Source organism: Halichoerus grypus, chromosome 8 (genome assembly GCF_964656455.1).
Source record: "Halichoerus grypus chromosome 8, mHalGry1.hap1.1, whole genome shotgun sequence".
Classification (NCBI taxonomy): domain Eukaryota; kingdom Metazoa; phylum Chordata; class Mammalia; order Carnivora; family Phocidae; genus Halichoerus; species Halichoerus grypus.
In genome coordinates this window covers 106756337-106772783 of record NC_135719.1, presented here as the reverse complement: position 1 = coordinate 106772783, position 16447 = coordinate 106756337, and the positions used below count along the sequence as shown (strand labels likewise).

Sequence of the window (16447 nt, the reverse complement as noted above, 5' to 3'; positions counted from 1 at the left end):
AAAAAAATATAGGGCTCTTTCCAGCAAAGTTCACACCAAAAAGTAAATGTTAAGAAGTTTCCAGGAAAATTCTAGAAAGAATATTAATGAGGAAATCTTAAGCTATACCTTAAGTTATTTATATAATAACATAGTATTTAAAACTGTTTAATACAGTTGCAGCATTAAGCAGAGCAATGGAACAGAATACAAAGTCCAGAAATAGACCCATGTATAGATCAGAGTTTGGTATATAATAAAAATGGCATTTTAAATCAGTTGGCTAAAGACAGATTACTTAATAATATACAAAGAGCTCTTATAAAACAAAGAGGAAAAAGACCAACAATCTGATAGAAGAATGGGCAAACCACAGGAGTCGCCACTTTTACCACCATGATGGCAATGATCAGAAAATCTAATAAAATACTTTTGGCTATTGGCATTGAACAGAACTACTAGGAAACAGGTACTCCTCGTTTCCTGGTGGTTTACATTATTTCAGCCTTTTTAAAGACTATATGGTAACATCAAATTTCAGATCCCTCTGACCCAGCAATTCCATATATATATATATGTTATCATACAGGTATATTTCAGATGTAAACAAAGATGTACCTACCAGTATACTTCTCCCAATATTGTTTATAATCATGAAAGGCTAGAAACAACCTAAAACGTTTATGTATAAGAAATCATACGAAGTTGTGATGCATATATACATTTGTACATATTCATATAGAAACATTATGCAGTTAGACTTGTATATATATTGCTGAATTTTTTAACGTGTATATTACTTTTACAAATACAAAAATAAATTCTAAAAGACAATGTTTTTACACAACAGGATTAAAAGGCAAAGAAACTTATAGTTTTGTATTTTATAAAAAAATAAAAAGAAACATTTTACATAAACATGCTAGAGTAAGAAATACCAGTTTGTTTTAAATGAATGGAAAAAAAAAGTAAAATTTAAAGTTTGGTAACTGAGACAATCCATTTTGTTAGTTTTTTTTGAAGATTTTATTTGAGAGAGAGCGAGCATGAATAGCTGGTGGGGGTGGGGGGAGAGGGGTGCACCGAGGGAGAGGGAGAAGCAGACTCCCCGCTGAGCAGGGAGCCTGATGTGGGGCTCAATCACAGGACCCCAAGATCATGACCTGAGCCAAAGGCAGATGCTTAACCAACTGAGCCACCCAGATGCCCCTGAGACAATCCATTTTGTAATGCTCTTGATGTCTCAATGTGAGATTTATTCCCGTATAACTGGATAGAATCAGCCAGAGGACATTCTTCAATCTCTGATATTCCTTCTTAGAAAAAAATGAACTAGTTTAATCAGATACTATTTAATCAAATAGAAGAAATTTCTATCAATTGTTTTATTTACTTTTTATTTTCATTTAATTTTTAAAAATTTTTTAAATTTAAATTCAATTAACATGTAATGTATTACTGGTTTAAGAGGTAGAGATTAGTGATTCATCAGTCTTATATAAAATACCCAGTGCTAATTATATCACATGCCCTCCTTAATGTCCATCGCCCAGTTACCCCATTCCCTCCACCCCACCCCAGCAAACGTGTTTGTTTCCTATGATTGAGAGTCTCTTATGGTTTGTCTCCCTCTCTGATTTCATCTTGTTTTATTTTCCCCTCTCTTCCCCTATGATCCTGTTTTGTTTCTTAAATTCCACATATCAGTGAGATCATGATTACTGTCTTTCTCTGATGGGACTTATTTCGCTTAGCATAATACCCTCTAGTTCCAGCCACATTGTTGCAAATGGAAAGATTTCAATTTTTGATGGCTGTGTAATATTCCATTGTATATATAATACACACCACATCTTCTTTATCCATTCATCTGTCGATGGACATCTGGGCTCTTTCCATAGTTTGGCAACTGTGGACATTGCTGTTATAAACACTGGGGTGCAGGTGCCCCTTCATATCACTACATTTGTCTCTTTGGGGTAAATACCCAGTAGTGCAATTGCTGGGTCATAGGGTAGCTCTACTTTCAACTTTTTGGGGAACCTCCATACTGTTTTCCAGAGTGGCTGCAACAGCTTGCATTCTCACCAACAGTGCAGGAGGGTTCCCCTTTCTCTGCATCCTTGCCAACATCTGTCATTTCCTGACTTGTTGATTTTAGCCATTCTGAGTGGTGTGAGGTGGTATCTCATTGTGGTTTTGATCTGTATTTCTCTGATGCTGAGTGATATTGAGCATTTTTTTGTATGTCTATTGGCCATTTGGATGTCTTCTTTGCAGAAATGTCTGTTCATGTCTTCTGCCCATTTCTTGATTGGATTATTTGTTCTTTGAGTGTTGAGTTTGTTAAGTTCTTTATAGATTTTGGATACTAGCCCTTTATTTGATAAGTCATTTGCAAATACCTTCTCCCATTCTGTCAGTTGTCTTTGGTTTTGTCAACTGTTTCCTTTGCTGTGCAAAAGCTTTTTATCTTGATGAAGTCCCAATAGTTCATTTTTGCTTTTGTTTCCCTTGCCTTTGGAGATGTATCTAGCAAGAAGTTGCTGTGGCCAAGGTCAGAGGCTGCTGCCTGTGTTCTCCTCTAGGATTTGGATGAATTCCTGCCTCACACTGAGGTCTTTCATCCACTTTGAGTCTATTTTTGTGTATGGTGTAAGGAAATGGTCCAGTTTCATTCTTCTGCATGTGGCTGTCCAATTTTCCCGACACCAATTGTTGAACAGACTGTCTTTTTTCCATTGGATATTCTTTCCTGCTTTAAGATTAGTTGACCATAGAGTTGAGGGTCCATTTCTGGGTTCTCTAGTCTGTTCCATTCATCTATTTGTCTGTTTTTGTGCCAGTACCATACTGTCATGATGACTACAGCTTTGTAATAGAGCTTCAAGTCTAGAATTGTGATGCCACCAGCTTTGGTTTTTTTCAACATTCTTTTGGCTATTTGGGGCCTTTTCTGGTTCCATACAAATTTTAGGATTATTTGTTCCAGCTCTGTGAAAAAAGTTGATGGTATTTTGATAGGGATTGCACTGAATGTGCAGACTGCTCTAGGTAGCACAGACATTTTAACAATACCTGTTCTTCCAATCCATGAGCATGGAACATGTTTCCATTTCTTTGTGTCTTCCTCAATTTCTTTCACAAGTGTTCAACAGTTTTCTGAGTACAGATTCTTTGCCTCTTTGGTCAGGTTTATTCCTAGGTATCTCATGGTTTTGGGGGCAATTGTAAACGGGATCAACTCCTTAATTTCTCTTTCTTCTGTCTCATTGTTAGTGTACAGAAATGCAACTGATTTCTGTGCACTGATTTTATATCCTGCCACTTCGCTGAATTCCTGTATGAGTTCTAGCAATTTTGGGGTGGTTTTTTGGGATCCTCCCAAACTTCCGGCCCCAGAACTGAAAGCTTGGGGCCCCACTCCTCAATGAGCCCTCAGAGAAAAGCATCAATCACTCCTGTCTCCCTGGTCTCCATCTACACTCTGTGTTCACCCAGCCTGTGACTGAGCATTTCTATCTCAGACCACCACCCATTTCCAGCATCCAAACCCTGCAGACTTCTGTGGTGCGCTATTGTGCCATTCCTCCTGGGGGAGGAAGGGGTGTCTTGCCGGTTCTGCCACTTGCTGAGCCCCTGCCCAACTGTGCCGCAGTTTGTGGTTTATGGCAACACCCCAGCTGAGAGTCCACTCCTGGGCTCATTGTAGCCAGCTTCCCCGCTCCAATGCCTGGGAACTCTGCCACACTCAGGCACCCCTGGTCTTCCTGTGATTCTGAGACCACACTGTCCCAACGAGGGTTCCACCCCCGCTTAGCCACCTTGAGTGCCTTTAAGGCTGGGATGTCCCCTACCCCCCACCGGAGCAGACTTCCAGAAGTCCTGAATTTGCACTTTGCTGCTATATCACTTTCCTGTAGCCGGCTTAGAGAGGCTCCCTCCCCCCACGGTTTATTTTCCCATATATCGTCTTGGATTCACTTCTCCTACCTCCAACCTTGCAGAAAGTGCTCACTTTTCTATGTGCAGAGTTGCAGCTATTCTTTTTTTTTTTAAGATTATTTATTTATTTGAAAGAGAGAGAATGAGAGAGAGAGAGAGCACATGAGAGGGGGGAGGGTCAGAGGGAGAAGTAGACTCCCTGTGAGTGGGGAGCCTGATGCGGGACTCGATCCTGGGACTCCAGGATCATGACCTGAGCCAAAAGGTCGCTTAACCAACTGAGCCACCCAGGCGCCCCCCTCCTTTTGAAGATTTTTTATTTATTTAAGTTGCAGCTATTCTTTTATTCTTAGATCTCCTGTTGAGTTCACAGGTGTTCAGAATGATCTGATGGCTGTCTAGCTGAATTCCTGGGACCAGATGAAACTAGGGTCCCCTACTCCTCTGCCATCCTGGACTCCTCTAACATCAATTATTTTATCTTACATTTAACAAGGTGCCTTTAGCCCTTTTTTCACAGTAATGGCAGCTTTTAAGAAAAGACTTAAAAAACAAAAAGGAAAATACCTTTAACTAGAAATGTAAATTTGAATAGAAAAATCAAATTAGGAGGTACTCGCCTGGCTCAGTTGGAGGAGCATGCAACTCTTGATCTCAGGGTTGTGAATTTGAGCCCCATGTTGGGTGCAGAGATTACTTAAAATAAACTTAAAAAGGGGCGCCTGGGTGGCTCAGTCATTAAGTGTCTGCCTTCGGCTCAGGTCATGATCCCAGGGTCCTCGAATCGAGCCCTGCATCAGGCTCCCTGCTCAGTGGGAAGCCTGCTTCTCCCTCTCCCACTCCCCCTGCTTGTGTGCCCTCTCTCGCTGTGTCTCTCTCTGTCAAATAAATAAATCTTTAAAAATAAATAAATAAATAAAAATAAACTTAAAAAATAATAATGAAATCAATCAATCAAATTAGATTATGGAAATTTTTAAGTATTTAAAATAAATTCTAGGGTGTCTGGGTGGCTCAGTCAGTTAAGCATCTGCCTTCAGCTCAGGTCATGATCTCAGAGTCCTGAGATCGAGCCCCGTGATGGGCTCCTTGCTCAGCAGGAAGCCTGCTTCTCTCCCTCTCCCCATCCCCCACTCATGCTCTCTCTTGCTATCTCCCTCTCTCAAATAAATAAAATCTTTAAATAAAACTTAAAAAATAAGAAAATAAATTTTACACTTAAATTACATAGACATAAGATTTTAATTATCCTCCTTTCTGACTACTTTAAACACGAGGATGAGAGAAGCTACCTGAAGTTGATGAACAAATCCAGCATTAGGATTAATACAAAATCTTCTTTCTTGAACATAAGCAAATGCATCTCTGAAAAGAAAAAAAAAGAAAACTAAGGTGATGGTATTAGTTCATGAATTAATCTCAATTTTTTTAGTATCTACCTAAAATAGGAACTTATCTAAAAATTTACCTGAACAGGAAATCATCATCATAAAACTTGTGCTACAGAGAGGTAGCAAGCTATAGTGGAAAAATCAACAGCATGGGCAGATGAAAGATCACCATCCCTCTGTTTACCAGCTTGTGTTCTAAGGGAAGCTGCTCAACTTTCTAAGCTTTATTTTTCTTGTGTATAAACTGGAGTTTATAATAGTTCCTATTTTGGAGGGCTATTATGAAGATGGGTGATAGTAAATGTAAAGCACCTTGTGTAACATCTATTACAAAATATGTGCTCAAAATTTTATCATTGTTTAAACAAGGAGTATATCTACTTCCTTGTGTTGTTGTGAGGCTTAAATGAGATAAAGGGCCTAGAATAGCACCTAGATTCACTATTAATATTATTACTGTCAAGACACCAAATAACGAAGAGGATATATAAAACAGTCTACCAACAATTAAATAAACAAAGCATTTGTATTCAAATAATATTAACTGATACTTTTAAGCAACCTTTCCATCAAAATTTAAACTTAAAGGATACCAAACAAACTAAACAAGATTTTGAATGTCTACTGTGTGTCAGGAATGTGGATCCAATGCTGAACGCAGCTCAAATGAAGAGAGTTAACAGGGAACATGGTATAATGATGGACAGGCTGACACAGGCATACCAAAGTTTTACTGACCATGATAAGAATTATTAAGGATCAGAAACCTCTGAGAGCTTTTTGGGGTAAGGTGATTATTTGATCAGATTTATCTTTTGAAAAGATCAACTGTAGTGTGAGGGAAAAAAACAGACTGGAGAAGTAAAGAATACATGAAACCACTAAGAAGGCTACCACTGTTAGAGTCCAAGAAAGACATGACTGGAGCTTGGATTATGGGATTAAATGATGATGAAGAGAAAGATAAAGAGACAGATTCAAGGTATATTTTAGAACATAAAAGAGACAGGATTTGGTAATGGGTAAGTCTGGGAGATAGGGAGTGAAAGACAAGGAGTTGTCAATGATTACAAGACTTCTAGCAAGACACACTAAAAAAAAGAAACACTGTACACTGGCCAGGTTTTTGTTTTGGGGCTCTCTCTTTTTTATCTAGGCAGTATGCTTGAAAAAGTTGATTCTGGTTAAGAAAGACTATACTGAATTGCGAATAGAAGCTGAAACAATTTCTAGGTTAATTTTTCATCCAACTACTGTTAAAGGAAAACATAATAAATTAGCGTTTTAAGCAAGGGAAGCAATAACATCTGTGTCTAAGAGTTTTTAAACTCGGGCTAAACAATTCTCTAGCAGTAAATAATTAGTTTTCCATAATTATTCCCAACTATAAGTACCTTGGCTTCTTAACAACATTTAGCACTAGCTCCCTAAAACCACAAAATATTAGCCAAGTAGATCTATATAAGGTAGATAAGCTATAAAGGTTAAGAGACTAATCATGGGATAAAGAGCCTGCCTAATCAACATGAATAGATGACAAAATCAGGATATCAACTTTAAAATCCAAAACTGTTTCCTTTAAGCTTCATTTTACTGAGAATTTAAATTGTGACTAGGTTTCAGAGTACTTTCTTACCTGTACTTCATTCCAAATGTTTCCATAATGTACGCAATAACAAAGGCAGCACTGAAGAGGGGGAAAAAATTTTAGAAAAAAATAGAAAACAGAGCTCATTAATGAAATGCTAGAGAAAGAAAGATAATCTCCTAACTTCATACCTCCTGGAGATTCCTGCATTTCCATGGACAAGAACTTTTCCTGAAAAACAAGAAATAGTTATTCTGACAAAAAAACATCTAATTCAGCAACTAAAATATATTGAAACCATGTACCATATCATAGTATGATAAATCTTTTCTTAAACATTTTATATTTTATACATACCACACTTAGATATTTATTAACTTTCAATCTTTACAATTTATACTTTGAAATTAAAGGGATTTAAAGGTGACCCAAAACTGGAAAATAGTTATATAGGAATATTTAAGCCTATCCAAATGAAACAAGGAATTGGGAAAAAATAAATTTGGGAATAGTCTATTACATACAATTGCAACTTCCATATCCTGCATTTAAGACAAATGTTAACTAAAACATTAACTGCGGGCGCCCGGGTGGCTCAGTTGGTTGAGCGACTGCCTTCGGCTCAGGTCATGATCCTGGAGTCCCTGGATCGAGTCCCGCATCGGGTTCCCTGCTCGGCAGGGAGTCTGCTTCTCCCTCTGACCCTCCCCTCTCTCGTGTGCTTGCTCTCTCATTCTCTCTCTCTCAAATAAATAAAATCTTTAAAAAACAAAAAACAAAACATTAACACAGAGTCCCCTAAAACTAAATATTGAGCAAATAAAGAAAATATTATTTACCTCCAGTTTGTAAGCTTCCATCAATAAATTCTTTAGTCTGAAGGCAAAAGACAGTGTGTTTTAATAAAACATGTGGATTAATACAAGCATAAAATATACATACAGTAAAACAAAATATACTGAAAAAATTTATTTATTTATATTAATAAAAATTGCCTTCATTCAAGAATTTCCAAAATGCTACAAATGTACCTATTACAAATTTTAGAAATTATACAGGATCTAAAATTTAATTTGAATTTAATAAATTCAAAATGTGATTTCTCAGATATTTGGAGATCATAAAAAGGTTTTAAAAATAAATATTCTTTAAAATATAATCCCACAATTTTCAGTCATAACAAAGTAAAAGCAGCATAGGAAGGAATTAGTTTCATTATTATTAAATTTTAGAACCATAATTAAGAAGTCAACTCATAAAATTTAAATGAAATTAAAGCATGATACTTACCATGGGAAAATAACGTATTATATTTTCAACTGGATTATCTGCAATATCCAAGACTAAATATCTGAAAATAGAGTATTTCGTGATAAGCACACTTTCAGATAAAACTCTGTGTATAAAAAACTTCAAAAGTTCTTGACAACCATGAAAATAATGCAAAACAACTTTCAAAGTATCATATTCCCAAGAATTGGGTCATAGATTTTATATTGTTTAAATGCACAGCATTTAAAGCCTTAAATAATAAGTTAACATTTCTGATACCTTTGTATAAAAAAAATCTATCTGGTTAAAATTGAAAAATCACATGAAGGAAGAAAACTTTCCTCTAGATCAGAGTGGACCTATAATATAAAGAGAAAAAGTGTCTGTATTCTTTACTGTTATTCTTCTATTTCTACTAACTTCCCCATGGACTAGAAGATTCTTCTTTGAGTGGCCCTCTGCTCCCTCCTCACAATGCTACAGAGGACAATTCAGAGGAAGCCCAAAGTCTGAAAGAGAAGAAGGTAATCCAAATGGAAGTTTAACGGAGCAATGAGTCAAACATTTATTGCTTGAACTAACCTTCAGTAGAGCAAAAATCAACCAAGAGACTACCTGTCCTATAATTTTGCACTTTGGAAAATACTGATAGTAAGACATTATTAATATGCTAGGCTTATTTTGTGAAAACCTTCCTAACCTATCCTAGAGCACCTGTTTATTGGTACAACTATAGTAATTATTTTTTTCTTTTCTTATTTATTTATTTATTATGTTAGTCACCATAAGGAGGGCATGTATTGCACGGAGCACTGGGTGTTATAGGTGTTATACGCAAACAATGAATCATGGAACACTACATCAAAAACTAATGATGTACTGTATGGTGACACCTATAGTAATTAAGTTACAAAATTAATTTTTAAAGTCAATATTGCCTTAAAAATGACAGTCCTTTAGTGATCATTTAAGTAGTTAGTAAAGCGATCATTTAGGTGGTAACAACTTCAATAAATTCAGAGTTTATCAGAGAGAAGCTGAAACTCAGTATCCAAGGATAATCCAATGTAAAAACCAAAAGGATTCAGACAATGACTGTATCCTAAAGTGATTGTGTAGACTGAACTATTACATAAAACACTGCTTTAAGAAAAAAAAGTTAATTCAGAGTCAATCTAAAATATTTTACTGCATTTCATTTTGAATGTTAAAAACTATTAGCAGTCAGGGTGCCTGAGTGGCTCAGTCGGTTAAGCATACGAATCTTCATCTCAGCTCAGATCTCGATCTCACGTTGTGATTGCAAGCCCTGAGTTGGGCTCCATGCTGGGTGTGGAGCCTACTTTTAAAAACAAAAAAACAAAAAGAAAAACCCCCAAAACAAAAAACTATTAGCAGAGAGGCATCTGGCTGGCTCAATCCATAGAGTTGCAGCTCTTGATCTCAGGGTTGTAAGTTCGAGCCCCACACCGGGTGTAGAGATTACTTAAAAATAAAATCTTTAAAAAACAAAAACAAAAATAGAAACAAAACTATTACCAGAACTATCAATCTATAATCCAATATTCCAAATCTAAGGAGAAAGGGTTCTTCCATTAGGATAAAGAAGCTGTACCCAGGACATTATGGTACTAAAAACAAAAACTCTAGACAAATTAGAAATGTATAGTATGGCATTTTTAAATATCATGGCATTTTCTATAATATATGTAAGTCTGTATGTGTGTAGACATAATACACATATGTATAATACAGTTAAGATTTAGAGGAATATGCCAAAATGTTAACTAAAGTGTTTCCTCTAGGTTGTGGAATTATGGATGATTTTATATTCTTCTTGGCATCATTCTATATTTTCCAAAGTATCTATAAAGAACAAGGATTTTTTTTTTTTTAAGATTTTATTTATCTATTTGAGAAAGAAAGAGAAGGAGCAGTGGGGAAGGGCAGAGGGAAAGGGAGAAGTAGACTCCCTGCTGAGCAGGGAGGGAGCCCAACGCAGGGCTTGATCCTAGGACCCTGGAATCACGACACGAGCCCAAGGCAAATGCTTAACTGACTGAGCCAACCCAGGCACCCCAAAACCAAGGATTTCTTTTACAATTAGAAAAAAAAATTCAATCTATTTTATTTTAGAATATAGACATTGCTTTTTTAAAACAAGCTTTTATTAATTGAAAAATGTGTACACATGGTAAAAAATTCTAACAGTATAAAAATATTTGCAATAAAAAATAGGCCCCTCTAGCATCCCAGACCCTGAATTTCCTTCTCAGAAGGAACCACTGTCAGATTTCTGGTCTTTTAGCCTAGAAATTTTCTATGCATGTACAAGAATATATGCCTAATATATTGTATATATTTTTAAACACACTGAGAGTATACACTTGGTTGTACACCTTGCTTTTTTAATTTAATAAATCTTAGTGATTATTCCCAATCAACACACTTAGAAATATTTCATTCTTCTTCATGGTTACAGTATCCTATTACACATTTTCACAATATACTTGAGAGCTGTCTTATACTGATGGACACTCAGGATGCTTTCATTTTTACAAACAATAAAGCAGCGCATTAAAATATTTTTAACATACATGCTTTTATATACACACAGAATATCTCTAGAATGATATTTAAGGGTTAATAGTAGCTGCCTCCCAGGAGGGAAGCTAGATGGCTGGGTTTAGAGGAGGAAAGAGACTTACTTTATTTATATACCTTTTTTCTACCCTTTTCTTGTACCATGTGTAATACATATTCTTTATTTTTAAAATAAAGTTAAAATAACATTAAAAACCATTAAATGCTCAACCACACTCATTATAATGAGAAAGGCAAATTAGAATTATACGAGACATCATTTTTACTCTAGGAGATTGAGTAATTCACTTCAGAGTGGGAATGTAAACTGATACAACTCACTGGAGGGCAATCTGCAACATCCATTAAAATTTTAAATGCTCACATTCTTTGATCCAGCAATTCCACTTCTACAAATTTATCCAATTGATATATTCACACATGAATTAAATGACATATTTAGGGATACCCACTATATTAGCAAAAGACTGGAAACAACCTAAAATGCCCAATAGGTGACAGGCTGAATAAATTTTAGTATAGCCATACAACAGATTACTATACAAGTTTAAAAAACCAATGCATCTAAGTAAGGATATGAAGCAATCTCTAAAATATATTAACATTTTTAAAGCCAGTGTAAAAAAAAAAAAATTTACCTCTAGGAATATGCTTGTATATATGTAACATATAACCCCGGGAGGATTCTCAAAAAGTTAAGAGTGGATGCCTCTAGAGAGGGGAACTGAGTATCTAAGGCATAGAAATAGGGAACCTCTTCGGTATACATACTGTACATGCTTTTGAATCTTTAAAATTCTGCATTATACGCATTCCTTATTTAAAATTTAAAGGAAACTTATTTTTTAGGTAATATACTATATGACCATCCTTATAAAACAGATATGTACAGGGCAACCCTCTCGGGTCCCTCCCTCTTCGGGAGCTTTGTACCATCACTTTACTTATCACATAAACTTTGCTTTACTGCCCACCAAAAAAAAAAAAAAGAAGAAAAAGAAAACAAAAAAACAAAACCACACACACCCACAAAAACAGGTATGTACAGAAGACTGCTATAATAAAATCAACTTGAAATATAAACATTACATGTTTGCTGCCCATAACATTTAATTAATCACAGCCGTAATTCTTACCTAAATAATTGTTGAAAGTTTGGTTTAACAAAGTTTGCTTCAATATTTTGTCTTATGCATATTATATGGGTTATTCCATATTTCTGCAGTATAGGTAGCTATAAAAAAAGAGGGACAGGGAAAGAAATAGTTTAAAATACAAAACATCATCTTATTGTAACACAGATGTTTGAAAATATATAGGGCCGAACACTACAATTAGCATAACCATATCTGAACTTTAAGTACAGGGAATTAACGCTAATTTTGTAATAAAATACCTGAAGTGATCAGCAAGATATTTCAGTGATTCAAGATTAATATATACTACATATTCTCAAAAGGCTAACAGGATTATTTTACATAATTTTAGAGCTTGTTGAGACCTTAAAGATAATTTATTTCAGAAACAATACTAGATAGTGGTTAATTTAAAGGCACGGGCTTTGGAGTCATGAGAGCCCAAGCTCTATATTCCAGCTCTGCGGCTCAAGTTTTCTCATGGGAAAATGGGGGAAATACTAACCTTTTCACTGAGTGGTTGGACAAATTACCCCTGTCAGGTGTTTGGCACAATGCCTGGAGCACATGGCAAGTGTTCAGTAAGTGGTAGTCACGTATACTGACTAAAAGCCTTTATTTTTTAGAAGGGACTACTAAGGCATATACAGTTACTGAACATCACTGACACAGTTAATAGCAGTACCAGGGCCCAGATCTCTGGACTACACCAGGCCCCTCCCAGTATACTTCTACTACAAGCCAGAATTAATTTATACAGTTCACAGACTAGTAACATTTCAGTTTAAAAATTCTTCTAAAGTTAAAACTGGCAACTCCAAATGATATTATATTCTGTGGTGCTTTTTTGGCTCTACATTTAAAGCAATTTAATATGACAACCCTAGATATTATCAAGTAAGTTTATATTTGCAAGTGATTATAGGTTTCAGTGAATATAATGATGTTTGATAATGTACATGTTATATACATGTAATATATAATGTATATGACATGATATATATATAACATGACATGCTATTTCAATAGTCAGAATGTAAATTCCATGAGAACAAGGATTTTGTTCACTGATTCATATTAAGTATGTGTAACAGTACCCTGAACACATTAACTGTTCAATAATTATCTGTTCAATAAATGAATGAACAAAATCATCCTGGCAAGAGGAATCAGAATTCATAATCTTGAATTTTCTATGATACTTTCAGTTTATACTCCTATATATTTAATTCCCACTTTCTGCATTAAATAGTCTATAACAATAATACTAATAATCCATGAGAAATCAAAGAATAATTTATATTTGTTATGGACTGAATATTTGTGCCTCTCTAAAATTCATATGTTGAAGCCCTAATCCCCAAGGTGATGGTGGTATTAGGAGATGGGGCCTTTAGTAGGAGTTAATTAGACACAGATTTAGATGAGGTCATGAGGGTGAAGCCCCATGATGGAATTAGTGCCCTGATAAGAGGAAGAACTATCTGAGCTTCCTCTTTCTGCCATGGAAAGATACAGCAAGAACACAGCTATCTCCAAGTCAGGAAGAGGGCCCTCACCAAAATCTAACCATGCTGGCACCCTGATCTCAGATTTCCCAGCCTCTACAACTGTGAGAAATAAATGTCATGTCTGTTGTTGAAGCCATTGGTCTATGATGTTTTATTATAGTAGCCCAAGCTAAGAAAGTGTGGTTTTCAAGTTTTAAATGTTATTTTTTGCAGCAAATTTTCCTATGTCTGGCATAGATTAGATAGAGTTTAACTATCTTTGTATTTCCTGAGTGCATCCTGAGTTAGAAGGGAGGTAAGCATTTGGTAGGAGTAATATTTAATCAATGTTCCATATTCGTATTTATTAAACCTCCAAAATGTATTCAACATCTGTTCTTTTGTTTATACTTGATCTGTGATATATATAAAGAAGTTTTCATACCTACTTTATTAGTGTGAGAAACCATAGAAGATATACATAACTACGGATGAAAACCTGATTTAACAAGCTTTGAAGGCATATTAGACTATTACTGAGTAAAAAACAAACCTTAACAAAATACGACCCAAATGTAAAAGCACACAGAATATTTTTTACTTTTCAATGGATTTTCATTTGTATGAAGCAAATTATGACCTAATCTCATACCTACAAACCGCAGAAAAATTATACACAAAGAAACAGTTTAAATGTATTTGAATGCAATAAAAGGTAGGCTTAACTAAATGAGTATTAGAAAAGGCATTTATTCCCTAAACTTTCTTTATTTTTATTATTATTTGTTGTTATTATATATCTTTTGGATGATGATATGAAAAGGAATATGACCTGTACTACGTTGATTCAGAATGGGAAATAATCAAATTTTGTCATAGAAACTCTTCCTCAGTCTAATAATTAGACCATGGTGAAACTGAGGGGGGAGAGGTTTTGAGCAGATCTATAAAGAAATACTTGTAATTTAATGTGACAAATACTATAATAGGTATATTTATAAAATGCTGTAGGAATACAAAAAGCAAATAATCTAAAACCATTTTGAAGGCCAGCAAATACTACATTATTTGGACTTTATCTTAAGTAAGTCACAGTTAAGTCTATAGTTATCTATCTTTTCCTTAGTACTTTTTTTTTTTCTTTTTTTACCAACACCCCACCCTTTCCAACCTAGCTGTAGGCCATCAAAACTAGGTTTACTCTTATGTATACCTCAACAGTCAAAAAGCCTTCCAGTTTCAAAGAAATGACTCTAATTTTAAAAAACTCCCTACTCATCTAAAACTAATAAATATATTAAATTAAAACATTAAAGTTAAAAATTCTACAGTTTTTTTTTTTTTTTTTTACAGAACTTACTGTAGATAGATATTATACACAAGAATGCTGACTTCTAAATAGGGTACTGGGGAAAGCATGTGGTATGTTTCACATTATAATTCAAAGCGAATTAGTAGCACTGTCCTAATTCATAGGACTGAATCCTGTAGGAAGTGGCAACAAAATTGCTTCATATATTAAAATGAGATTTACCCTGTTAACTGTGTTAACTAAAGAAATCCATTTCAGTTTGACTATACAGGAGACAGATATATATGGTATAACACTTTACAGCCTGGAGCATCCAGGTCTCTGAAGTTTGGAAAAACAGAAATCAGATTTTATCAATTAAAACGTGCATACACATGCACACACACACATTTACCCTTGATAAGGAATGATTAACTAAAATGTCAAATATACTTATTTGTGATTTGTGGTGACACACCTGACAATCACTAGTCCAGTAAAATCTAAAAAGAGGTAGGTACTCCAGAGTAACATGCAATATTTGTGGACCTTCCCTCAAATAAAACTCTTACTACTAAAAAAATTTATTCCAAAAAAGCTGGTTAATAGTCTCTTGATGAACCTAATCTAAAGTTCATACCTTGCTTTTCATAGCAGAAGAATATGGACCTAAAAACAATCCAGGTAAAATTTCCTAGGGAAAAAAAAATTGAGATATTTACCATTAACAATTTAAATTTATACAAACTATGTACCATATAAGTGGATTTGTGGAGTATTTTCATAATTGTTATAATAATTTGCTAAAAAGCTTGTAATTTAGGGAACATTTTCTAGCCACACTGAGCAAATGATTAGGAAGAGAAATGCAGATGTGCTTTATAATATCAAATGAGACATTTAAAGTTTAAATATAGTTCTGAAAAGTCAGATATCTGAACCTCCACAGTACTTTTTAGAAGCACTTTGGGTAAAATTAGCATATTATATGACTGTCTTTTTTTTTTTTTTTTTTTTAAAGAGAGGGGTAGAGAGGCAGTGGGAGAAGAGAGAATCTCAAGCAGGCTCCACGCCCAGCACAGAGCCTGAGGAGAGGCTCAGTCTCCTGACCCTGGGATCATGACCTGAGCCGAAATCAAGAGTCCAACACTTAACTGACTGAGCCATACAGGTGCCCCTATATTAATGAAACATCTCTAATTTTACTTATATTCTCTGCTATAGTCTAAAAATAAATTAGGCATGGGGCACCTGGGTGGCTCAGTTGGTTAAGCATCTGCCCAGCTCAGGTCATGATCCCAGGGTCCTGGGATCGAGCCCCACATCAGGCTCCCTGCTCAATGGGAAGCCTGCTTCTCCCTCTCCCACTCCCCCTGCTTGTGTTCTCTCTCTCGCTGTGTCTCTCTGTGTCAAATAAATAAATAAAGTCTTAAAAAAAAAAAAGATATAAATTAGGCATAAAGAAAATTACCCCTCTGGAATTACACAAAACCTTATTCAGCCAAATCTGTTGTTACCTATAGTTAATAAAAGTATTATTGCAAAGTTTAAAAAAGACCAATATCAAATGTTTGCCTACTGACAGTTTCAACAATTTTAAATAAATACCTTCCAAATGCTAGATTAAAATTTATTCTATGTGAATTCAATATAGAAAGATTTTAGTTGGGCTGTATCATATCCTAGATACTAATATAGTGCAATTTTGCAGTTCAGTTCTTTGAAAAATTGTAATTATTTGTGTATAGGTC

General features: G+C 35.0%; 1 protein-coding gene across 1 annotated transcript in view; it reads right to left on the bottom strand.

Annotated features, from left to right (window-relative positions):
* Window positions 1–16447, bottom strand: part of STYX (serine/threonine/tyrosine interacting protein) — a 40516-nt gene that overhangs the window by 9874 nt on the left and 14195 nt on the right. Inside the window, exons 3-9 of the mRNA XM_036098426.2 lie at window positions 15337–15390; window positions 11916–12013; window positions 8194–8254; window positions 7743–7779; window positions 7095–7134; window positions 6952–7002; window positions 5217–5289 (exon numbers count right to left, since the gene is read on the bottom strand). Coding sequence (XP_035954319.1) covers window positions 5217–5289; window positions 6952–7002; window positions 7095–7134; window positions 7743–7779; window positions 8194–8254; window positions 11916–12013; window positions 15337–15390 — 414 coding nt within the window. The remainder of the gene's footprint in view (window positions 1–5216; window positions 5290–6951; window positions 7003–7094; window positions 7135–7742; window positions 7780–8193; window positions 8255–11915; window positions 12014–15336; window positions 15391–16447) is intronic.